Below are 26,989 nucleotides of genomic sequence, written 5' to 3' on the forward strand. Positions count from 1 at the left end.
TTGAAATCTATCTCCCCTTGTAAGTATTCTCACACTTGTTATCTAACTGTCTGTCTGTGCTGGGCTAGCTTGATTATCACTTCAAAAGTTTTTTTCTCTTAATTAATTGGCCTCTCAGAGGTGGTAAGACAACTCCCACCTGTTTATGCTCTCTGTATGTGTGTATATATATCTCCTCAATATATGTTCCATTCTATATGCATCCGAAGAAGTGGGCTATAGTCCACGAAAGCTTATGCTCTAATAAATTTGTTAGTCTCTAAGGTGCCACAAGTCCTCCTGTTCTTCTTTTTGCGGATACAGACTAACACGGCTGCTACTCTGAAACCTTTCAGAGGAAGAAGCAACTCCATAATATAGCTGGCTTTTTGTGCTATGGTGTACGTGGGGGAAGGGGAGAGATTGCTGCAGTGTCACTTTGGCTCATGGAAGCCATTCTCAGCCATTCTCACTCGTTGATCTGGCTGGTGAAGTGAAGACCCACAAGGCGAGTCTGATGTGAGAGCAGCAGAAAGAACCTGGCAGGGGAGTTTCTGCTGCTTTCAGATTTTCTATTGGTAAAGGGAGCAGCAACAGCACCTGACAAAGGAAAAACCATCCCAGAAATTGTGTGACTTTCTTCCTCTCCACTAACAGAAGATCCATTTCCGCCATTATATCCCTGTCCTTCCCTGGGTATGAGGGGAACCAAGAGACATCCCTCTCCTTCCCCCACCCCTTTATCAGACAAGTAATACATTGATTTGGCATAAAATCTCTTTTGAACGGTCTTAAAATCTAACTTGCAGACAATTGCAGCGGATTGCTCAGCCTCATCTGAGGAAGAAAACCCCTCTCCCCCGCTCACCATACCCTCCGTTTATATATCAATATTAGGGCTGTCAAGTGATTAAAAAAATTAATTGCAATTAATCAAGCGATTAAAAAAAATTAATTGCCATTAATCGTGCTGTTAAACAACAATAGAATACCATTTATTTTAAATATTTTGGATGTTTACTACATTTTCAAATATATTGATTTCAATTACAACAGAACACAAAGCGTACAGTGCTCACTTTATATTTATTTTTTATTACAAATATTTGCACGGCAAAAAACTAAAAATTATTTTTCAATTCACCTCATACAAGTACTGTAGTGCGATCTCTTTTATCATGAAAGTTGAACTTACAATTATAGAATTATGTACAAAAAAACTGCATTCAAAAATAAAACAATGTAAAACTTAGAGCCTACAAGTCCACTCAGTCCTACTTCTTGGTCAGCCAATCACTCAGACAAACAAGGTTGGTTACAATTTGCAGGAGATAATGCTGCCTGTTTACAATGTCATCTGAAAGTGAGAACAGGTGTTTGCATGGCACTGTTATAGCTGGTGTTGCAAGATATTTACGTGCCAGGTGTGCTAAAGATTCATATGACCCTCATGCTTCAACCACTATTCCAAAGGACATGCTTCCATGCTGATGATGGGTTCTGCTTGATAACGATCCAAAGCAGTATGGCCTGACGCATGTTCATTTTCATCATCTGTCAGATGCCACCAGCAGAAGGTTGATTATCTTTTTTGGTGGTTTGGATTCTGTAGTTTCTGCATCAGAATGTTGCTCTTTTTTAAGACTTCTAAAAGCATGCTCTATACCTCATCCCTCTCAGATTTTGGACGGCACTTCAGATTCTTAAACCTTGGGTCGAGTGCTGTAGCTATTTTTAGAAATCTCACATCTTTGCATTTTGTCAAATCTGCTGTGAAAATGTTCTTAAAATGAACATGTGCTGGGTCATTATCTGAGACTGCTATAACAGAATGTGGGTAAAACAGAGCAGGAGACATACAATTCTCCCCCTAAGAAGTACAATCACAAATTTAATTGACGCATCATTTTTTTAATGAGCATCATCAGCATGGAAGCATGTCCTCTGGAATGGTGGCCGAAGCATGAAGGGGCATACGAATGTTTATCATATCTGGCATGAAAATACCTTGCAATGCTGGCTACAACAGTGCCATGAGAATGCCTATTCTCACTTTCAGGTGACATTGTAAATAAGTAGCAGGCACCAGTATTTCCCGTCAATGTAAACAAACCTGTTTGTCTTAGCAATTGGCAGAATAAGAAGTAGGACTGAGTGGAGTTGTAGGCTCTAAAGTTTTACACTGTTTTGTTTCTGAGTGCAGTTATGTAACCAACAAAAAAATCTGCATTTGTAAGTTACACTTTCATGATAAAGACATTTCACTTCAGTACTTGTATGAGATGAATTGAAAAATACTATTTCTTTTGTTTATCATTTTTACAGTACATATACTGTATTTTCTGGCGTATAAGACTACTTTTTAACCCAGGAAAATCTTCTCAAAAGTCGGGGGTCGTCTTATACGCCGGGTGTCGTCTTATAGGGCGGGTGCTGAAACTTCCGAGCCGGACTGGAGAATCTGCAGTCGCCGCATATGGTGGGGGGAGCTCAAAAACGGCCGCGGCCGCATCCCCGCCCGATGACGAGGTGAGGGGGCGCCTCACCGGGAAGGTGTAAGTGAACGGCGGAGCAAGCTGCAGGCGTCCGGGACGCCCGGGGTATGGAAAAAAGAGATCGAGCGGCGCTGTGCCCAGAAAAACACGCCTCTTTCACCCGTCTGGCCCGCCCTTGTATCCTATTACCGTACCTCCTTCTCTGCCTCTCAGATCTCGCTCCTGAGGACTGCAGTGAAGCGACGCAGGCGCGCATGTGCGAGATCTGAGAGGCAGAGAAGGAGGTAATAGGATACAAGGGCGGGCCAGACGGGTGAAAGAGGCGTGTTTGCGCTACCGCTCTGATAGTCTTGGAGACAGGGAGGGTTGGGCAGGCAGGGAGAGCTGACCAATCCAAGCAGGCTTTGTATACAACAACCAGCCAATCGCCGGTAAGGTACATCGCTTGCTGTGATTGGCTGGTTGTTGTATACTGGGTACCACATACAGTACAGCACCAGTATCTGTACCTGTTCATACAGTATAGCACCAGTACATACAGTACAGTATACAAATGTCCAACAGTCAAAACCCCATCATGGCTCCACCAGCAAGAAGAAAGAAATATGAAGCCAGTTTCAAACTTAAAGTTGTAAACTTTGCCATGGAACATAATAACTGCGCTGCTGCAAGACAATATGGAGTAACAGAAAAGATGGTTCGGGACTGGAAAGCAAATGAAAAAGCATTAAAGAGTATGCCAAGGGGTAAGTGTGTATTAAGAAGAGGCACTCCACATTGGCCAGAACTCGAAAAACATGTAGCAGACATGGTGAATGAGCATCGCCAAAACGGTTATGTAGTGACACGAAATAAAATACATTTGTTTGCACTTCAGTGGGCCAAATCTAACCCAGATCACAGCAACAGATTTAAGGCCACTGTATCCTGGTGTACTAGATTCATGGGAAGGCATAATATGGTACTGAGGCAAAAGATGAAAATTGCCCCAAAATTACCTGCAGATCTTGATAGCAAAGTAAATAGTTTCCATCGATACGTAATACAACAGCGCACTAAACATGGCTATGCGTTAAGTAGTATTGGAAATATGGATGAAACTCCAATGAATTTTGATATGGTTGGAAATAAAACTGTCCATCAAAAAGGTGAAAAAACAATTTTAATTAAAACAACAGGACATGAGAAGTCCAGTTTTACAGTGGTACTAGGATGCACAGCTGATGGCGCCAAACTGAGACCAATGATTATTTTTAAAAGAAAAACAATGCCGAAATTCAAGTTCCCTGTTGGTTGTTTTGTACATGTGAATGAAAAAGGCTGGATGGATGAAGAAGGGGTAAAGCTATGGCTTGATAATGTATGGAGCAGGCGACCAGGTGGACTTATTCAAAAATGTAGTATACTGGTGTGGGATATGTTCAGGGCTCATTTAACTCCCAGCACCAAGCAAATGCTTGCAAGACTAAACACAGATGCGGCAGTTATTCCTGCAGGATTGACATCGTTGGTACAGCCACTGGATGTGTGCCTAAACAAGCCATTTAAAGATCGCATTCAAGAACAGTGGAATGAATGGATGGTTAGCGGCGAAAAGTCATTCACAAAAGGAGGAAACATGCGTGCTCCACAGTTGGATGTTTTGTGCAAGTTTGTCATAAAAGCCTGGAATGATATTGATGCAGAAACAGTAATCAAGTCTTTCAAGAAGTGTGGCATATCAAATTCATTAGATGGTATGGAGGATGACTACTTGTGGCAAGATGAAGAGGAAGCCGAAGCTGAGACCACACCATCTGATACGGAATTCGATCCATACGATGACTGCCTTACAAATGTATCACAAGATGTCATTGATGTACTTATGATATCAGATGACGAACAGGAGGATTTTGAAGGCTTTTAAAGGGAAACTGTCACGCCAGCAAAACCTGTAAAAATACCGTAGCTTGCAGTTATGATGGGCGTTGCTAACTCGCCAGGGACTTGCCCGGCACTTGCTCTCTCTCTCTTGTTTGTTATCTTCCTCCTATCATCATCAGTTCCAGTTTGGTTGACAGCTTAGAAAACAAACAGCATGGCAGCTCCCATGGGTTTATTGTCTTATCCTTCCTTTCAGCTTTAGAGTGAATTAGGAAAAGTTTAATCCACTTGCACTGTTTTATGTTTACATGTTTGATGACAAACAGCCTTATGTTTATAAGTGACAGTTTTCCTGCTAAGTACCTGCATGTCATAAGCATTTGAATTAAAATTACCATATTGAAATCAAATCTGATGTTTTTTTAATTTTTTTTTGGTGTGCGTTGGAAGAGGGGTAGTCTTATACGGCGAGTATATCCCAAACTCTATATTTTAACTGGAAAAGTTGGGGGTCGTCTTATACGCCCAGTCGTCTTATACGCCGGAAAATACGGTATTTGTAATCAAAACTAATAATATAAAGTGAGCACTGTACACTTCGTATTCTGTATTGAAATTGAAATCAATATTGAAAATGTAGAAAAACATCCAAAAATATTTAATAAATTTCAATTGGTATTCAATTGTTATAAGTGTGATTAATCACGATTAATTTTTTTGAGTTAATCGAGTGTGTTAACTGTGATTAATTGACAGCCCGAATCAATAAAGATTCTCTGTTTTGGTAGAAATTGGGGTGAGGAGCACCAGGGATGTACTGCTACCCACCCCCTGCACTACACCCCAATGCATATAGTTGGGTTTGGCTGGCTAGGGCCCTGCTTGGAGAGAGAAACTCCTTCCATATATGTTTCTTCTTTTGCCCCATTTTCTTCCACTTGCTGTATCCTGTTACCACCACATAATTTCCAGACTTGTGAGGAAAAAACATCAAAATGAGTGAGTTGTGCTACTCTGGTGTACTCTAACCACAGCTTCCTATCTTACCTTAACATGCATGCATGCGTTCAGGAACTTTAGTTGCCCATATGTGCACCATGATCTGCTTCAAAAGCATAGGCCTCCTACCACCTGAGTTGAAGGAGAATCTCTATTAGTTGTTAGCAATATTGGGCCTGACACTCAGTTGAGCAGTTCTGACTCTATCCAGTAGAAAGAAGTGTGCACATAAACACTAGCTAACTCAATAAATGTCATCTGAAGACATACAGTTTTCCAATCCTTATTTAAACCCACACACTGTATTTGATTCAATGATATCCTGTGGTGGTGAAGTCTACAGACTGACTAAATCCTGCTGGGTACGGCTTCCTAATAGGCAAACTGCTTCAGCCAACAGTCCTGATTGCCCACCTGAGGCAAATACCAGAATAAAGAGCTTTGTAATACACCCTCTTCTTGCCCACACAATCTGTGAGGAATGTCGGGGATGGAATAATATGAATTAATCATGTCTCACATAGGATGTTATGTATAATTGGTCAAACATACCACAGGCTAAATGATATTAAGCCCTCAGGGCTGCCTATATATTTGCCCTGCTTTGAAGCACAAACAAGGTGGAAGAAGACACTTTGGTTGATATTTAGCTGTCTTTGGAAGTGGCTCATAATAACAGGGATTTCATAAGACTCTGGTCATGCACACAGACAGTGCTACATGACTGTACTAGGCTCCTGTCATGAATGCACTATGTGCCACAGAAACTCAGTCCTGGTCTATACTACAGAGTTAGTGTAAGTGTCGTGGTAAGGCATTTTAAGTCGATCTAATTACATCAGCATACACACTGCAGCCTTGTTCCCGCCGATGTAAGTGCCCTCCCACGCCGACATAATAACTCCACCTCCATGAGAGGTGTAGGGCTTATGTTGGCAAAGTTAGGGCAAAGTAGTATCCCTGTAGACCAGGGGTGGGCAAACTATGGCCCGCGGGCCATACCCAACCCGCGGGACCGTCCTGCCCGGCCCCTGAGCTCCTGGCCCGGGAGGCTTGCCCCCAGCCCCTCCCCTTCTGTCCCCTCTCCCCCGCAGCCTCAGCTCACTCGCTCCACCGCTGGCGCAATGCTCTGGGTGGCGGGGCTGTGAGCTTCTGAGGCAGCGCAGCTGCAGAGCCTGGCCTGACCCAGTGCTCTGTGCTGCATGGTGGCAGCGGTGGCATGGCCCAGCTCGGCACGGCTGCTCCCGGCAGCGCGGTAAGGGGGCACGGAGCAGGGGGGTTGGATAAAGAGCAGGGGAGTTTGGGGTGGTGATCAGGGGTGGGGGTGTGAATAGGGGTGAGGGGGAATAGGCAGTAGCATAGTTAGCGGGGTGCAGGGGAAGCAGCCGCTTCCCCCACCTTTCCAAAAGCAGCTGGAGGACCGGGGGGGGGGGGCGCGCAGGCTGGCGGCCTGCAGCGCAGCTGGCAGCCATGGGGGGGCGGTGGGCACGGCCAGAGGAGCGGGGGGTGCGCAGCCGGAGGAGTGGGGGGCACAGGCTGGCGGCCCGCAGTGCGGCCAGCAGCCATGGGGGGGGGGGGGGTAGCAGGCACGGCCGGAGGAGCAGGGGGGCACAGCATGGCGGCCGGCAGCCGTGGCTGGAGGAGCGAGGGGGGGCCACGGGGGTGGCGCGGCAGGGCCGGAGGAGCCATGGGGGGGGAGGGGAGGGGCGGCCAGAGGAGGAGCCAAGGGGGGGGGCGCCTTTTTTTATGTTTGCTCCCCCTCCTCTTAGAAGCTGGCTATGCCACTGGGAATAGGGGGTTGAATGGGGGCAGGGTCCCTGGGGAGCAGTCAGGAAGGAGGGGGATTGGATGGGGTGGCAGGGGGCAAGTTGGGGGCAGGGGTTCCGGGGGCAGTCAGGGGACAGAGAGAAGGGGTGGTTGGATGGGGCAGAGGTCCCGGGTGGGGGGCCACCAGGAATGAGAGGAGGGGTTGGATGGGGTGGCCGCGGTCAGAGGACAGGGAGCAGGGGTGTGTGGATGGGGCAAGGGTCCAAGGGGGTGCCGTCAGGGAACGGGGGTGTTGGATGGGGCAGGAGTCCTGGGGCGGGAGGCAGATAGGAGGTGGGGGCTCCCGATGCGGCCCTCAGGCCAAAAAGTTTGCCTGCCCCTAGCATAGCCGGAGCTACAGAAACCTGGCCTGTGTCATGATTGTGCTTCCAACTCTTACAAGAACAGGTACAATTGTTGGTGTCTCAAACAGCTCTTCCATGGGTCTTCAAATGTCTGTACGTTTTGTCATTGACTCAGATATACTACTACGATCTAATATGAGAGACACTTCACAACAGCAAAACAAACAAACAAAAGTGTCAGAAGGGCCAAATCATGCGACATGAATGGCGCTCAGCACCTTGCAAGATCACAGCCTAAATCAGAGGTGGGCGAACTACGAAGAAGTGGGTTGTAGCCCATGAAAGCTTATGCTCTAATAAATTTGTTAGTCTCTAAGGTGCCACAAGTACTCCTGTTCTTTTTACGGCCTGTAGGACCATCTTGCCCGGCCCTTGCACTCCCAGCCGGGGAAGCTAGCCCCTGGCCCCTCCCCTGCAGCCTCAGCTCGCTGTGCCACCAGCGCTCTGGGCAGCGGGGCTGCGAGCTCCTACTGGGCAGCACGGCTGGGCCAGCCATTGGCTGTAGTGTATTAAATTGCTCCCCGTAGGAACGTGCTGCTTATGGAGCACCAGATCCACAGCTGTAAGTAGCACATTCCTACAGCGAGCAATTTAATACATTACTCCCACCCTCCATACACTTTCAGAATCTTGGTATGGCCCTCAGGCCAAAAAGTTTGCCCACCCCTGCTGTAGACACTGTGCTACTTACATTGGCTGTCATTCTGTAATTACTGTAGTTGCTTGTAAATCGACCTAACATAGGTCGACTTACGTTTATGTGTAGACATGCCCTCGGGCTTCTATGCCTCATGCTGGATGGGGTACATTGAAAGATTTGCAGCAGATTCTTGCCAGCTCTTGATATGCCTGTAGCACATGGCACAAGTAAGGGTATTTACTGCATGCTCTGGCCTAATCCTGACATATATTAAGCATGAGACAAAGGAACATTTACAGCAGACTCTTGCCTGTCCCTCCTGTACATGCAGCACAGGGGACACGAGCATAATGGCAACAAATTTGCGCCAGCTCCTGCCCTGCATGCAGCACAGTGCATTACCAAAAAAATAAAATAAATGAATAAAAATAAAAAAATATGCAGAAGACTTTGTCCGCTGCTGTCATGTATGCATAGTAGGGCGCCCAGGAGGGCTGACACCCCAGGCTCTTGCTTTCTCCCGCAGTCCCTGCAGAAGAGTGGGACCCATCAGATTTTGCAGCAGCAGCCCCTGTCATGCACACACAGCACAGGGAATGCGGAGGGGGTGGGGGCTGTGCGCGCTCGGAGCAGGCGGGGGGTCTTCCCGTCCCTCCTGGGAGGGGGTTTGAGGCGGCTCGTGCAGCGGGCAGGTGCAGGCTCGGGCACAGGCTTCCCATTGGCAGCTGCCGCAGCCTTGGCTCCGGAGCCGCCCGCCTCCTCCCTCCCCCTCTCCCAGACACAGGTGGGATGAGCGCGAGCGGCGGCGCGCGCTGCGTGTGTGGCTCAGCCCTTCCCCTCCAGCGGGCGGGGGAACTGCCGCGGCTTACGGAGGAGGCGGCGGTGGTGGTAGCGGCAGCAGCAGCAGCAGCAGTGGGTCGTGCCCAGCTGGGGACTCGCCCGGGGGAGGCAGGCAAGGAGGCTCCATGCAGGCGGGCAGCCCTCAGGTAAGGGCGCAGTGCTCACCTGGGTTCATGCACCGGGGAAGTAGCGACAAAGGGGAAGGCAGTAAAGGGGGGAGTGTAAAGGGGAGCAGCGCTAGAAGCGGGCGTCAGGGGGAAGCCGGGGTGGGGAGGTAAAGGGGGGAACCGTGCATTTCCCTCTGGAAGAATGAACAGAAGCTGGGGCCTGCATTCAGTAATCCCCCCCATCCCCGACAATTAGCTCCTGGGTGGAAATGGGAGCGTTGCAATATTTATAAGACGAGAGATCTAAGTCGGGGGTCTTGGCAGACTGGAGACCCTAGGTGGTTTATAAGACTTTATCATAGTGGCAACAAGCTGTGAATTGCATGGAGCAGCACAGTGAAGGTGGCTTCAGTGCTGCCTCTTTGCATTGAGGCTGATTTGCTGTTTGGAAACTGCATCCCATTCCCAGGGAGTCTTGGCTATTGCAGAGGGTAGAAGGAGAGTTCAGATTGGCACAGGGGTTTCGTGTGTATGCAGCGTGCGGGCGGGGAATTGCATATTAGGAGAGGGCGTTTTGGGGAGTGTGGTTTGCATGTCAGGGAATAGACAGTGGGGGATGGGCTGGACAAAGATGATTATAAGAATAATAATTTTATATCCTGTCTTTGGTGTCCATAGTCCTGACCAGATGTGTAGGTGGCAAGGTCCTTGCCCCAAAGAGGTTTCTGTTGCATGTCAGAGCTGGGATTGGGATTGCACCTTGGAGAAGAGTGGGCAGAGATTTCATCTGGAGGAAGGGAGAGATTGATCCTCAGCTCTGAGATCGCTGGGAGATGGCAAGATAATATTCTCTTTCTTGTTGCAGATTATTGCAAACCGGATGCCCTTTGTGGATAAAAGATGTATCATGGAATGAACCTGAGCAGCGGGGATCCATTCCTAGAGCAGCAGCAGCAGCAATCCCCGTCCCCCCGGAGACTCTTCGTGGTGGTCTTGTGGCTTCAGCTGGCGCTGTGCTTTGGCCCTGCACAGATCACGGGCGGTGAGTGACTAACTCATGTGACTGACAGGCAGCAGCAGCAGCAGCAGCAGCGCCCCTGCAAGCTAGAGAGAGAGAGAGGAACAGAGAGAGGCTCTGGCAGGCTGCAGGCAAGCGGGCTCCCCAGTGACGGGGTGCTGAGCCTCCTTGCTGTGTTTAAAGGCTAACTCACTTCTGTCTTATAGCCCCCCCCCTTACTTCTCACTACGGTTTACATTAAATCAAGCCATTTGACATTCAGGGCCCCCCTGCGTTTTTCCCATAATTCGAGCACTGGAGACATCCCTAGTTTCTGACCCCATATGCACAAATTCCAGTCTGAGAGACTGTCCTGCACCCCACTGCATACAGACACCTCCTTGCATGAGAGCCTTCCCCTGCATGTGCCTATGCACACATGGATCCTGAGATGCAAGAACCCCTTCTCTCCCTTCCTGCTCCCCAACACTCAGGCATGCTGACAGGACCCACCGCTATATGCATATGTAGAAACCTTCTGTCCACCACCCTTCTAGACACATGCACAGAGAGGTGCTGCCAGGAGAGACTCCCCCCTCCTTATCCCCTTCTTTTCTCATTCCAAAAAACAAACCATGGATACTAATAAGAGAAAATCCTCACACCTCTCTTTCTCCACCCCCTCTCTTCCCTTTCATAGACACAGACTAGAGAACTGAATCCCCTTTTTCCTGAAAAAATCCCACACATACATGCTGAAAGAAGAGGAGAAACTTCCCTCATATATACACACACATGGATGCTGACAGGGTAACCCTCCCACACTCCTATACACCCTGCTTCCCCTTCCATACATGCATACAAATACTGAGAGGAGAGGAGAGAGCATTCCCTGCTGCCTCCAGGAAAGAACAATCATGTAGGTTGATGTGGAGACAACTACCCAAGGCACTAAAGTGGTGACAGGAGACAGTCTTGACCAAATGCTGGCTGGAGAGAAGCAAGTGGTAATAAATATTTCTAGTATAACCACACATGAATTTTTATTTAAAAATAATGTAATGCTTTAATAATGAATAGCAAGAATCCTCTTCTGTTAGCTCTCTTGCTATTCTTAACCTATGCATCTGGGGAAGCAAACCTTTTCTGTGTTTGGGAGGGAAGAAAACATCTAATGTGGGGCTAAATAAAGAGACATTAAAATTCAGTTCAATTGCATCCTGTTTGAAAAAGGACCAGTTCATGTTTGTTTTTTTTATGATTTTAATTACAATTTTTTACACCTTTTTTTATTTTATGGAGGCTTTTGAGGTATTTTAAGCAGATGCGTTTAATTACCAAATTGCTTGAAACTGATTCCCTAATTAGGTCTGGATTGCAGGAAAAGTCTTCAGATAAACTGCTGTGCTGCAAAGTGAACTTAGTTGGAATAACATTAGCAGTTTCAAAGGATTTCCACTCTAAAATGGTGTTATATTTTTGAGGGGGGGAAATAAACTGTTTTGCGATTGGATCACACAATTAATGGCAGACTGAGAGACAGTGTAAGAGTAGCTTGGGGTTCTTTTCATGCCTCTGAATTACATCAAACTGTTCAAACTTCGGTGCTTGCAGTTATGCTCATAAATCCACTGTTACTCACCCCACTTCTATTTTTGGTGTTTATGTGCTGCTCCCATTGTCTTCAGAAAAGCGGCCTTATTTTCAGAAATGTATTTTAGGTGCCTAATGATGGATTTGGGAGCCATATTTAGATACCCAAGTTTGAAAATTTTGGCCTGGGTTAACAACAGGCATGGGAAGAAACTCAAGCAGCTCCTACACTGACACACTTTCTCTTATTAATTATGTGGTCCATTTGTAAGCTGTCTTATCTTTTTTTCCTCTCAAGAATATAATGCCATTTTAGAATAGAAATCCCTTGAAGCTGCTAATATTCCAGCTAAGTTCACTTTGCAGTCGTACCTCCTGTGCTATAAAAGACCCTGTGTTTTTTGAAAGTGCTGCCTTTCTGATGAGTCTTAATTTTTTTTTTTTAAATTAGTGTGGTCATTAAACACCCTGCTTCAGTTGGTGGCATATTTCACGAGAATAGAGTGTTAACTTTGATGTCCTGACCAACTCTTAAAGCACAATTACGTTCTGCCCACCTATGTTTCCTTTGCAGTTTCAGTTGGACAGGCCAACATTCATTTTGTGGGCCACCTCATAAGAGAGAGAATCCCTCATGGATCCACCTCCTATCCCAAACCCCATATCCTACTCCTTAATTAACTGCAGATTAATGAAAGGTGCTTTGTAAACTACAGTTTTTGGGCCTCTGAGATGCATTGTTCTTTTAACTACCTGTGCTGAACTCTTGTGTGGTGGTGGATGTTAATAAACAGCTGCTCCGTTTCACTTCAGTAATGAAACCTGATATTGTTTCTATGTCAAACTACATTTGTAAAGCACTTCGGGATCCTTCAGGATGAAAGGTTCAGAGGAATGATATGAATCCAATATATTGTTTGTTAATATGAAGAGCTTTTGTTATAGGCCAGCTTGAGGCAAAAGAGAAATTCATGTCCTGATCCCAGTGAAAATTAATGCATTAAACAACTTTGATTAAAAGAACCAGTGGAAAAATATCGGTTGTATTTCTAAGCAATATTATTTTTCAGTGAGAAGTACTGTCTATACACAGTCTGCTAAATCAACAAATCTTTCATGTAGTAGAATACATATACCTGTTTTTCTGAAGGGTGGAAGTGGTGAGACAATGGGGGTTTATAGTTAAAGAAGGAGACTGTGACCCAGGACTCGTCATCTTTATTTCCCACTCTGTTATGGTCTTGGGCAAGCCACTTCGGCCACTTGTTTTGCATGCTTCAGTTTTTGACTGCTCAACTTGAGATGCAGGGTGTGATTTTGAGAAGTGCTGAGCACCAATTGGACTTTAGTTGGAGTTGTGGTTGCTCAGCACTTTTGAAAATCTGGCTTCTATAGTACTCTCAAGTTGGATATCCAAATATTAAAGCATGCAAAATCAGTGAATACTGTTGAAAATTTGGCCATTAACCTCTTTGTATCGTAGTTTTCCCTATCTGTAAAACAAGGCCTTCACCAAGCAGGGCGTTGAAACATAACTAATAGTTTATAAAGAGCTTTGATTATTTTAAATTAAAGATGCTATGCAGGTGGAAAGTATTTATTCTTTTGTTTCAGTAGTGGTTCATCTTTAACATCAATGTGCTAGAAGGCAAAAATAAAAACTAACTAATATGTTGAAAAAGAGGAAAACGATAGGTTAGACTTTGCCATGGAGCACTGTTTTCATTTACAGGATGAAAATACATTTTTCCCTTTCTTACCTGAGGGCAGAATTTGGCCCTAAGTAATAATCTTGTCATGACTTGTATAGCTCCTTCTATTTTATATCTGACTGTTCTATAAACTGTATTGATTTTAAGGTTCTGCCAGTTCACCCCAAATCAATATTATTTATAACCCTTCTTTTTTTTCTTTTCAGTGATTTTTACAGAGAATAAATCTGTCTGTAGTATTTTTACTCTCTCAAAAGTGGTTCCTGGAATGATCCATCAGAAAATTCACTCCACAAATGAAATCAAAAGATCAAACTCTTCAAAGCTCAGTAGGCCTAATTCCTCCCTGGTGTATGTAACTACATTCACACCAGAGATGAATTGAACCCCCTTGACGTTAGCTTGGGACTTTCTTCTAGTCACCTGGTATTTTTGCTCATCTTGTGCTTTTTACTGTTAGTCTATAATGAAGAAGAAGTGTTTTTAATAATAGAAATAACCAGTGTTAAGACCTTCAGACACACTAAATACATAGCTGGTGCTAAAGGCAAGATATTTATTGCACATAAGCAATTTACAGAGTTCATGGCTGTACATGTATCATTCTGAGGGGATATTAAATATATATATTTTCCAAACATTGCAGATCTCTGGAAGTATGTTAATTTCTCCAGGAATTTGGAATTTTCTAATGACTGGGGGCAAAGAATTCACCATGTGAAGATTTATTTTAGTCAGTTTCTGAGTTTGGACGTGGGCTTTCGATTTTACTGTTGTAACGGGAGAGACGCTTGAGCTAATTTCTCTGTTTTGTTTTCTTGGTTGGCTCTGGAGTATTTCTAGTCCTTTGGAATGTCACTTTTTTGGGGGGGAGGGGGAGGGGAGGATAGCCCTTTGAGGAAGCTCACTACTGCAATTTGAGGGAGTATTTTTGTTATGTTTGAATCAATGTCAGCTTGTTTGTTTTTTAGTGGTTGATACTTTCTTTGAGCCAGATTTGATACCTTTGCTCACACTGAGTAATCCCATACTGTACAAATAGTTTCCATTTAGAGTACTTATGACATGTATGTAAGGTACTATTCGTTGTGAAAAAGGGTGTTGCATTCTGGCATTTTGTGAGGTACTCAAACATGCTTTGGAGTCTGTTGAAACCATGAAGAATAGTGGTTTTGCTTGTTAAATATAGGCTGAATTTTTATTGCTCTGTGGTTTTATTGTATTGCAGCCTGGACTCTGCCTGATTCTGGATTTGATGATTCCATAAGAAATCTTTCTCAGGTTGCCAAGCAAAGTAGAACTGTTCCATCTGGATAAGTCAAATCCTGTGCATGCAAATGACTTGTGTTCACATTAGGGATGTGCATCACCTTTGTTTTGACAACCTACTGTCTGTCTTTGGTGGTTTTTGGAGACACAAAACTGTTTGAGATTGTCTTTTTAATTGGTGCATGCAAACTCTTAGATCTTATAAAGAGTCTTTTCTGAACAGACTCCTATTTGACTGACACCCCAACAAATATATTTGTAGCCAGCATATTTTGCTTCTCCCCTTTCAGTGTGGCTGCCTCAGTTGACAAGCAAAACAGACAGCACCCTTCTTTTCAACCTGGAATATGTAACTGAGGTTGGTGAAATCATTAATTAGCTTTACAGTATCAGCCTTGACTTGTTACTTTGTAAGAGCTGGTTAAGGCATTGTCATATCTTTTAATGTATCTGCAGTATAGCTTCCTTTCATATATCTGCTGAGATATGTTCTAAATTCATTCCACTGAGTAATTCTGATTTAAAATGACAAGTTCTTCTACACACCTTGGTATGACAACAGATAGTTTGCTTAGTGGTGTGTCCACCCACATCCTTGTGAGTTGTGGACTTATTTGATAGGCTAATACTGTAGCAGTTCCCTCTTGCGCTTCATGAGAAGGAGGTTGATCTTGTTGCTAAGGCATGGGAATAAGAATTAAGATCTGTGTTCTGTTCGCAGCTCTGCCCCTGACTTGCACTATAACCTTTGGCAAATCACTTAGCACATCCTTACAGAATGGTCCAAATTTGTTCGCCTGCTTTCTCTGCCATGGTGATTGGCAGTAATGAAAAAAGAACAATGCTCGGCTGCAAGGTACCTGGAGAGGTACCTGCAGAGCCACATATGGAAGATGCTGTGAAGTGAAAAGTATTTATTATTACATAAAGTAAAAGATTAATCTTTAACACTGGTTGTTTGCCTCAAAGGTTAGTAAGTAAAGATCCCTAATGAAGGTAGAAATATTTCATCCCTTTTGATTTCTACAGCTTTTCTTATGGATATTTCTCTGTATAGAGCTTTGATCACACACTGAATTTTTCAAGTATCTACCACCTCTGCCTCTCTGATATTCATATGTTCCTTGTAACAAAATAAACCTCACTAGAAACCATGACTGTTGTACCCTTACAACTCCACTGATGTCAAAAATGTATGGGGTGGTTTTTGGTAGGGCTGAAGAAGGCAGAATGTGACCCCAATTCAGATCTGATGTAAGCAAATGCAACATCCATGAAAGACTTAGCCAAATTCAGTAGTGAACATAGGCTACACATCACATGTAAATTGGTCAGAAAATGAGTGTAAAGGGTAAAATGGTGTAGCTTGCACAAATATATTGTTCAGTACACTAATTTTATGTACAACTTACACACTGAGAAGGCTGAAGGTTTATATGTTGCAGGAAATCCAGCTAATTACAGTGTATGATAAAGTAGCCTGCCTACTTTTCACATCTTCCTATTTGTTACTTTCCTTGCCATGTTACAAATCCATCAGCATGTTAATTACTCTTGGTTTACACACCCACTGGGTATATGCGGTATTGTAGTCATGATGGTCCCAGGGAATTAGAAACATTACTATATCCACCTGGTAGCTTTTATTGGACCAACTTCTCTTCATGGGAGAGTCAAGCTTACACAGAACAACTTGATGTCAGATTGGAGCAAATTGCAGCACTGACCCTTAACATTTATTTATACTTGTTTTCTAACCACCTTACACCACTGTTTGTAGGTGCTAATTTGGCCGCCTGTGTTTGCAGAAGGGGTTCTTGATGCCTTTCCCCAAACAGCTAGTCTGCTCGTATGATTAGTCTAAATTGGGGCCTTTCTTTTTCACGTATTGAAAACATTAGAACAATTTGTTAATACCATCTGTGCACACCAAGCACATGCTGATAAAATGTGTCAGACATATTTTCACACTCGCAAAGAGTGACCCTTGAATCACTTTTTTCTTTTATTTAGTCATATCTTCTTAATGATGTAGTGTCCATATTGAGTTGGATTTCTGCTTATTATTAAGGAATGATACAAAGCATCCACTCTGAGGAAATTCAAGTCTTTATTAAGAGAATTTTTCGGTTGAACAGTTCTCGCTATTGTCAACATTACTGGCCTTAGAAAGGTAATACACGGAGTTAGTCTGCCAGCATCACTACTAACACATTGCCAGGAGCATCAGATTAAAAGAAAAGATTAAACATATTCTAGCAAAATTTGTTGCCTATTAATAATAATTAATAATAATAAATAATTCATAGCTCTTTTATATAGCCCTTTTTGTCTCTAGATCTCAAAACATTTTAAAAAAGGAAGTTAAGTATCATTATCTTCTCTTTGTAGTTGGGGAAAATGGGCACAGAAAAGTGAAATTACTTTGCTTAAGGTCACATTGCATTGTCAGTGGCAGAGCTGGTAATAGAACTCTGGGAATAGATCTCCTGGCCCAGTGCCCTGTTCATTGGACTGTACTTTTTCCATGACAATGCAAAGGAAAAATGACTTGCAATTGCAATTCAAAATGGAGGTGCTGGGGGGTGGGCAACATCTACAATTTTCTTTTGATGCCACATTTGTATGGTAAAAATATCTGATGTCTTTTTGGACTCAATTCTCTCATCACTGAAGTCAGTGACAGAAATCCCATTCACTTTATTGGAAGCAAGTTCAGGCCCGATGTGTTGCCTAAAGAAACTACACAGGCAGACTGTTAATCTAATCTTTTCAGGTGAGATTTATCTGTTATAATACTTCCGAACAGGAGTAGGTGTGTGGGGATGTGTATATTTCAGGTTGCACATGTCTTTTTCCAATATCAGAAGTATCTTTATCTGAATAATAAACAATAAAAAAGTATTACCCTGAAAAACCAGCCATCTCTCTCTCCTTAGAACTAGCTGATGGTCTGTGGGATGGGGTTCTTATACTTTTTCATAGTAAGGAACACATATTAATAGTGAGAGAGTAGCTTATGGATATCCCATAGATGTCACTCCCAGTTACGATCACAGGTCTTTTCACTGTCATATAACAGTCCTGCAGCAACTACAGCAATTGTTTACATGGAAAGATAACATAAGCAAAGTATTGAATGTGTTTGCAGGTAATTTTAATGTGCTTTAGTGGCTGGAAATAAGGAGAGCCAATTCCATGTCAACAGCCAGCTCTCTGCAAGCCATTGTCAGAAAACAGTACCACCCTTGTCATTTGTTTTGGGATCAGTGGCTGCACTCAAAAACTTCTTCTTCTTTTCCTACAACTAACTGTTTCCCTCCTGCAAATAATGCTGACATGTGTTCCTTGCATGAAGGGAAAGAAACCAAAGAAACAGTTCAATTCAGTTCCTTGCTGTTTACACCAGATGGCTATGCTGCTGTCACATTCTGCATATTCTCCTGTGGTAGGAAATGTCCCACTCCAGCCAGGAAGGGGTTAATGAGCTCCTCTGGGCACAGTCAGCTGATGCCTGTTCCACCCGGAGAAGGATGACTACTTAGAAGGCATGATCCAAACACAGTGAGGGGAGGCACTTGGAGGGAAGCAGAGCTCCCTGCAACCACAGAGTGGAACTGCTGACCCGGAAACTTGCTGAAGGGCCTCTACCGCCTGGAGCCTCTGGACAAATGAAGGGACCTTCTTTATTTTGTTTGGTCTTTCCTTAAAGCCTAGGACACTTAGCCTGGGCCTCACAGACCAATAAGGAGTTAGAGACTCAGCCCTTGCTAAGAGATTAATAGTCCATTTGCCTTGTAATCATAGTGGGGCAAACCCAGACCATTTGTGGACTACCAGACTGTTATATTTTTCCTCTGTCACTCACTGGGACTGCTGAAGGACTTTAAGAAGAGGGGGAACTGCCTCCCTGAGATGTGTAGCTGGAAGCAGTAGTGAGCTGGAGCCGGGGACAGAGAATTGGGGGGTTGGGCGGGGGTGGGGTCCTGAGGTGCAGTTAGAGTGGGGGGGGTGTCTCAGAAAGGGGTGGTCAGGGGACAAGGAGCAGGGGGGGTTTGATGGGTTGCGGGTTCTGAGGGGGGCATTTGGGGGCAGGACGTGGGTGGGGGTTGGATGGGGGGGGGGACAGACGGGGCTTGTACTCACCGGGCGGTTCTCTACTGGGTCTTCGGTGGTGGGTCCTTCGCTCGCTCCGGGTCTTCGGTGGCTCTGAAGGGCCCGCCTCCAACATGCCGCCGAAGACTCAGAGCGAGTCAAGGACCTGCCGCCGAAAAACCGGTAGGGAACCGGTTCTTAAGACTTTGGCAGCTCATCACTGGCTGGAAGGACATAGCCTTGTGGCAGACAGACTTTACAGCAACTACTTGCAGCCAGGTAAAGGCCTCTGGGACAGAGGAGGTGCTCTAGGTTCAGAAGCACAGCCTCCGACATCTCCATTGAGCTGTGCATTATGGAGAGGTGTAGGCTTACCATAGTTGAGGTTGCAGGTGAGATTCTGTTTAAAGCCAAATTTTCCATTTTTGGAAAAACCTACAAAAAAGAGTCAGATCAGCTTGGAAGCTTGGCAGAAAGGACAGGAGCTACAGTAGACTGGGGGAAGTGAAGGTTAGGTGATACAAAATTTGCAGAAGGTACAGAATTACTAAAGATAGTTAAGATACAGGCAGACTGCGAAGAGCTACAAAAGGATCTCTCAAAAGTGGGTGACTGGGCAACAGAATGACAGATGAAATTTAATGTTGATAAATGCAAAGTAATGCACATTGGAAAGCATAATCCCAACTATACATATAAAATGACGGGGTCCAAATTAGCTGTTACCACACAAGAAAGAGATCTTGGAGTCATTGTGGATAGTTCTCTGAAAACATCCACTCAGTGTGCAGCGGCAGTCAAAAAAGTGAACATAATGCTGGGAATAATTAAGAAAGGGATAGATAATAGGACAGAAAACATTATGTTGCCTCTATATAAATCCATGGTATACCACATCTTGAATAATGTGTGCAGATGTGGTCGCCCCATCTCAAAAAAAGATACATTGGAATTGGAAAAGGTTCGGAAAGGGGCAACAAAAATTATTAGGGGTATGGAATGGCTTCCGTATGAGGAGAGATTAATAAGACTGGGATTTTTCAGTTTGGAAAAGAGACGGCTAAGGGGAGATATGATTGAGGTCCATAAAATCATGACTTGTGTAGAGAAAGTAGATAAGGCAGTGTTGTTTACTACTTCTCATAACACAAAAACTAGGGGTCACCAAATGGAATTAATGGGCAGCAGGTTTAAAACAAATAAAAGGAAGTATTTCTTCACACAATGCACAGTCAACCTGTGGAACTCCTTGCCAGAGGATGCTGTGAAGACCAAGACTATAACAGGGTTCAAAAAAGAGCTAGATAAATTCATGGAGGATAGGTCCATCAATGGCTATTAGCCAGGATGGGCAGGAATGGTGTCCCTAGCCTCTGTTTGCCAGAAGTTGGGAATGAGCGACGGGATGGATCACTTGATGATTAGCTGTTCTGTTCATTCCCTCTGGGCACCTGGCACTGGCCACTGTTGAAAGACAGGATACTCTGAAAGGCACTGTGAGACACACTGATGAATTTGTGTAGTAAATAGTTTCACATGATGGCATTTCTATATAATGAATGAGGCTAGATGGACCTTTGGTCTGCCCAGTAGGGCCATTCTTATGATCAAGGGGATCCTGAAATGCTGCATCCCAACAATGAGTTTTTTACAAAGATGCTAAATTCTTCTAATGCTGTTTTACACACATACATAGGGGAAATAGCAAGATTCAGGAGACACATGAAGCTGGATTCTCTTTGCTGAGATCTCAAACAAAGAACTGAAAAGAAGACCTATGAAATCTAAAAAGCTTTTTCAGACCTTGTTTTTGGAATTAGAGTTGTTAAAACGCAATGTTGAGGAGATTGTGCAGACTCAACACCAAAGCACTCCCGTGTACTGTGTGTGTGTGGGGGAGAGCGCGTCCCATCAAAACCACACTTTTGCAAAAGGGAAGGTGCACTGAACTGGGAGCCAGGAGACCATGGGTTCTAGTCTCCTCTCTTTCACTGATTGGCACTAGGTGTTGTATATACTTGACAACTTGTTAAGCAAAGACTCATACCCCTATTTAAAAGGCAGGAAGGTATCTTTTCCTGAATTTTACAGATACTGTAATGAAAGAGAGAACTGGGAATAGGATCCAGGTCTCTAATGTGGCAAACAAGTCTCATTCCTTTAGCTATATTGCCTTTCAGAATGAATGTGCTAAGCATGTGTCCTTAGCGATCCTGCCTGCTCTAACCACTAGATTACACTTCATTCGCAAGATTAGGAATAGAAAGAATCCTGATTCCCAATATTCTACTGCTGTCTAACAAATAGCTGTGTAACTCACTGGCAAAGTGTTTGTTCAAGTGGCAGAGGCTAGTAGTGTAGATCTAAAAGTTCTGTGTTCAAACCTTGCTGCCAACCCATGAAGGAGTCATTAAGGTGATGAAATTTCTGTTTTTTCTGTTTTTTTGAGGTCACCACTAAGTTTGTTTTAAAACTAGATTGTGTATCCTCCCCAAAAGCGATCTAAAGAGACAGATTGGCCAGGCTAGGTAGGGGGCTGGCAGAGATTCTGCAAGGCAGAGCCAGGAATAGAACAGGTCCCTTGTATACCAGAGCCAACCCTTATCCACATAGCCTGGTGCCTCTCAGCCAAGTATACAGATTTGGCCTAATTTTCCTATGCTGCCTGTACAAAGAGGCTACTCCGGCATACTGACCTCTGAAAGACACTGTGAGACACACTGATGAATTTGCTTAGTAAATAGTTTCACATGATGGCATTTCAATGTAATGAATGAGGCTGCAAGGGAAAAAATGGATGGGCCTGGGGCTAAGATAATAGACTGGACCACAGGTGAACTGGCTTTTATGTATAGACATCCTATGTGATCTTGGGCAAGCCTCGTACACCACAATTTCTGGAGGTAGTTACTAATTAATGTCCTTGTGCCTTAGCTCCTCCTCTGTATAAATTGGGGGATAATAAATATATTATCTAGGAATGTTTGTGTCATGGAATAGTCTGGAGCTATGCAAGAAGTGTATTAGAAAGGTGTCTGGAGCATTTCTAGGTGGGGATGAAATGTGGGGGACTTAGAGGTGTATTGGGAGCTTGCCGTCTAATCAAGAATAGTGGGTTTGTAATGGGGGTGAAGGCAATGGAACTAATCACTTGAGAAAATGGTACTCAACATAAGTTCAGCATCAGATCCTCTGATTGTAAGCACTTCATGGCAAGGCATGTGTCTTTTTATCTATGGTTTTTAAAGTTCTGTGTAAATTTACAGTGCTACACCAATGTTTTTGTAATACTAATTAGTATTCAGGAAGCATGGTACCTATGAGTGAAACAGGCACCTTGCTCTGCATCACATCTCTCTCACAATTGCTATGATATTTTTAAAGATACTGTATGAATAAAACACTGTTCAGAGAATATACAATGACCCACTCCAAAAGGAAAATAAATAGTAATTAATTTGGGTGCACATAAATTGGAATTGAGTGCATTTTAAAATAGCTTAATTGGAACTAATTGCTGCTTTAACCTTAAAGATGGTAACCTGAGAACACAAGGGGAAGTACAACAAAATAATGACTATCATTATGGGGAAACAGTAAATGTAGGAATGCACAGGCTATTAGCCTTATCTTGCAAAGTGTTCAGCATCTGTCCCTCCAGTTGAGGGCTCTCAGTGCCTCACAGAAGGTGCTCCGGGTCAGAAACTTGCCCGCTCCCCCTCTGGAAGGACACCAAGTGTCTACATTACAATGTTATAGCCCCTGCCCCACAGGCTGAGCCCTTGCGAGCCAGAGTCAGCTGACATGGGCTAGCCACAGGTGTTTTATTGCAGTATAGACAAATGCTACGGCACGTTCCCAGGTGTAGACCTCACGTCTGTACCCCTTCCTTGGGATATGGTGCTCTTGAAAGCTGGCTACCTTACCACCCTGGAACCAGCCCTCCTGGTAGCTTATGCACACTCCCTCGGAGTCTGCTTGACTGTGGGCACTCTGAGCTTCTCGATTAACCCCTTCAGGGACAACAATGGCAGGCACATGGAACACAGACTTAGCCAGGGAATTGCTTAAAAGCACAGGTACGTCTATTCCTGAAACCCTTGAGAGTTACAGGTCTTTGGAAAACAACACAATCCTGAATATACAGCCCATTTAGGATGATCTCGCCCCCCTTGTCAGCCCTGGGTTTGATATGGGTTCATAGGCTAGATGGCCCTTCCACCAGCCTTCTCTCTCCTTAGCCTGGCCTTCTTGCATGTGGCGGTGGTCTGGCTCCCTGCTCAGAGAAACACTCATCTTTTAAAACAGTCTGTCCCCCTTTTTCCCATGTGCTTCAGCTGGGGAAATTCCAGAGTGCAGCCCAGGTGTAGGGAGTCCTTCAAAAATCAGTGGCCCTACCAGTAGAAAACCCATCATTCCAGAAGAGAAGAATCAGTCACCATTAATGATCCTTGATGGTTTTCTCATTTTTAGCTCTCTCCAAAGTGTCTCACACCCCTGCATGAGCAGGACACTATTCAGAAGAGGCTGGCTGTGTCAGGGCTTGGCTGGTTGTTTAGTATAAACTGGATATCTTATTCAAACGTGGTGAGTACAATCAAAAGTGACAGTCACAATGAAGGTTACAGTTGACAATGGCATTCACAAAACAAAATGGAGTTTATGGTTTGACACACAGACGTCCCCCCCAATCTGTCACACTCAGCACCTCAGAGGAGCTGGGCTCTTTATCACTGGACATGCTGCCTTGTACTAACTGTGAAGGATTTAGGAGGAAGAAACTAAATAAATGGGCCCACAGATGAGGAGAAGGATGTGGAGAAAGAGACAGACTAATAATTACATGTGCACATGTGTGCTTTTATGAACACATACATGTAGGTTAGTCTTAATCTTATGTGCACACGCACGCTTGCCATGAAAGTCAAAAAATAAACAATGTGGGAGTTAGAAAAAATTTGCTACTCTCATTAGCAGCCATTTCAAGGATATCTTCAAGTAGATTAAGCAGCTTTAGTAATACTAAGGAGGAAGAAAAAGGAGAGCAGCAGAGCAGTGAGGGATGGGCACTGCGTTTAACATTTCTATCTGAGTGCCATCTGTGTGGGTGTTGGAGAGGAGCACTGGGCTTGGCATATTCAGTTTCCATTTCATTTTTATGTAATACACAGCACTGTATTTCCTCAAATAGATTCCAAATGAAAGAGAAATAGATCAGATAAATTGCGTTCATTGTGGGAGAGAGGGATGTTGTCACAAATACGCTGAAAAATACCTATTTACACTGACAAGTATCAGAGGGGTAGCCGTGTTAGTCTGAATCTGTAAAAAGCAACAGAGGGTCCTGTGGCACCTTTGAGACTAACAGAAGTATTGGGAGCATAAGCTTTCGTGGGTAAGAACCTCACTTCTTCAGATGCATCCAAGTTGGTTGTGTGTCTGTGTGTGTGAGTGTGAGAGTGTGAGTGAAACTTTTACTCAATTCCTCTAATGGATTTTCTGGAAAATCCTCTGGATAGAACAAGTAAATCCATCGTGTTCAAAAATATCAGTCAGCCTTGGTGGGTAAGGATATCAAACAATAAACGAGAGGATAAAAAGTTATTTAAAACATAGGGTTTATAAAAGATAGTAAAATCACTGTTCTGTATTAATACACTGTAAAAAATTAAGTCAAGAACACACTGTTTACTATATAATATTATAAATTAGCCCTGGATTATGTTAACTAATTTTTTTCCCCATGGTAGATTAGCATCTCAGATCAGAGAATCATGTTCTTTTAGAAATGTGCTTTAAAGCAGTAGGTGCTAGATCAGAGGTGGGCAAACTATGGCCCGCGGTCCACATCTGGCCTGTGGGACCGTCCTGCCCGGCCCTTGAACTCCCTTCCGGGGAGGCTAGCCCTCGTCCCCCTTCCCCACAGCCACGCCAGCAGCACTCTGGGTGGCGGGGCTGCGCGGTCCTGCAGGGCAGTGTGTCTGGCTTCGGCCGAGCGGGGCGGCTGCCAGACATGCTGCTCTGAGCGGCATGGTAAGGTGACCGGGGGGTTGGATAAGGAGCAGGGGTCCCCGGGGGGCAGTCTGGGGACAGGGAGCAGGGGGGTTGGATGGGGCAGAGGTTCTGGGGGCGGGCAGTCAGGGGACAGGGACCAGGAGGGCGGTTGGATAGGTGTGGGAGTCCTGGGGGGCCTGTCAGGGGGCAGGGGTGTGAATAGGGGTCGGGGCAGTCAGGGGACAGGGAGAAGAGGGGGTAGGATAGGGGGTGAGATCCCGGGGGAGTAGTTAGGGTCGGGGAGTCCCGGGAGGGGGTGATCACGGCACAAGGAGCAGGGGGTTGGATCGGTTGGGGGTTCTGAGGGGGACAGTCAGGGAACGGGAAGTGGGAGGGGGTGGGGGCCAGGCTGTTTGGGTAGGCACAGCCTTCCCTACCTGTCCCTCCATATAGTTCTGCAACCCCGATGTGGCCCTCGGGCCAAAAAGTTTGCCCACCACTGTGCTAGGTGATGTCACCAAGCAGTCTACCATCTGATGTTTGTAGTAATTGTATAGGCTCATTATTCTCAACTTAATTTCTGAAGTTGATTGGATGGGGAGAAAAAATAACCTTGCTATTGTAGCAAACTATGCATATTATAAAAAGCTTTTGTTCTATATGTGGTGGTATTTTTTGTAGCTTTTTATTCAGGTGATTGTGTGGTCAATATTTCTTTTGTAATGCAAAACTAAAGCATTTCAGGCAGCTGACCCAGAACTTTGTAGATTTAGTAGCTCTTCAGTAAATGGGCCCCATGTTGTCTATGCTAAACTGAAAACGATGTGTTGGTTTTTGTCACTTTTTTTTTTTTTTTTTGGAAGTAGGGTCTGGGGATTTTTCCTACTGATCATATTTCCATTCCCCTGCAAGTGTTCTTTCCTTAGGCCTTGGCTACACTCGGGAATTCACAGCGCTGCTGCGCCAGCACTGTGAAGCGAGAGTGTAGTTGCGCCGCCAGCGCTGCAAGAGCTCTCTCGCAGCGCTGTAAGTACTCCACCTCTCTGAGGGGAGTAGCTTGCAGCACTGAGAGTGAGCGTGCAGCGCTGCAGGCTCTGATCACACTGGCGCTTTACAGCGCTGCGCTCGGGGGGGGGGCGTTTTCACACCCCTGAGCGTAGCAAGTTGCAGCGCTGTACAGCGCCAGTGTAGCCAAGGCCTTACTCTCAATGGCTTGCATCACAGTGACCTCCCTTCAGGTTGAGAAGCCTAGGATTATGAGAACTACTATCATAGCTGAGTGCTGCAAGGGCAAATTAGGATCATATGTGCTGTCTGCGAAGACTACCAGATAGCACTCAAAGATTTCATTTTAAGTGTAAGATCTTATCCAAATTGCACAAAAGTTGGCTCTATGTGCAGTATTTATATCGTAAAGCAAACAATGAGATTGTGATTCAGGGATACCATTCCTCAGCAGTCTGATCAGAGTAGAAGGAGATTTACTTGCTTCCCCTCTTCATGAGGTGATGTTAAAGCCGTCTTTCTGAGCATATTATTTCGACTCCACTTTCCTATCTCAATCTGGTAAATCCCTGATTTTTGTAGCATTGTTTTGCAACTTGAACAACTGCTCCTGTGTAGCAGAATTAAATCTTCCAGTCTGTTCTCTGTCTTCCTTGAATAAACCTGCCTGGTATTGTGAAAGGACTAAGTGATGAGAGAGGAACTTCACTGGGAAGATCGGCCCCAAGCCTAGCAAGTTATTTTTAAATGCAAGTGAAATCATCCCTGGGTCCTTACACTTCTTCCCTTGGACACCCTACCCTACTCATTTGCAGCACACCTTATTGGTTACAGAAACTCCTTTTTGCCACCTTTACCTCCCTTAGAGACTGAAGACCATTTCTGCCTTTTAGAGGCAGCTTGTGTGAAACACTCACATAGAAGTTTTATTGGAAACAAGATTTATTAAAAATAGAAAATCAGATTAAAATAAAGTCATTTAAAATAGATGAAAATAAAAGAAACTGTGCATAACATACCTCATTTCAGTACTTTGCAAAATCCCATAGAAGCCAGCTCCGCTTCATTTAGCTGTAAGCTCTCTAATGTAGCTGCTCTAAGCTGATAGGAGTGAGCTCTCCTGTCAGCTTAATTACTCCAGCCCCTGTGAGCAGCAGTAGCTATGTTGGTGGGAGAAGCTCTCCCACCGACATAACACTGTCCCCACCGGTGCTTAAATTGGCATAAATT

At 44.6% G+C, this 26,989-nt stretch overlaps 1 protein-coding gene across 5 annotated transcripts in view; it reads left to right on the top strand.

Annotated features, from left to right (window-relative positions):
* Positions 1-26,989, top strand: part of SUSD4 (sushi domain containing 4) — a 166,165-nt gene that overhangs the window by 51,405 nt on the left and 87,771 nt on the right. For 3 of the 5 annotated variants that reach the window (XM_042848575.2, XM_005289603.4, XM_065589377.1), the window contains exons 1-2: positions 8,924-9,133; positions 9,960-10,136. In XM_042848575.2, the coding sequence (XP_042704509.2) occupies positions 9,995-10,136 (142 nt within the window). In that variant the 5' untranslated portion in view covers positions 8,924-9,133; positions 9,960-9,994. Of the gene's footprint in view, positions 1-8,816; positions 9,134-9,959; positions 10,137-26,989 lie in introns of those variants that run through there. The other 2 variants (XM_005289602.4, XM_042848574.2) reach the window with 2 other exon arrangements.

This window comes from Chrysemys picta, chromosome 3 (genome assembly GCF_011386835.1).
Source record: "Chrysemys picta bellii isolate R12L10 chromosome 3, ASM1138683v2, whole genome shotgun sequence".
Lineage (NCBI taxonomy): Eukaryota > Metazoa > Chordata > Testudines > Emydidae > Chrysemys > Chrysemys picta.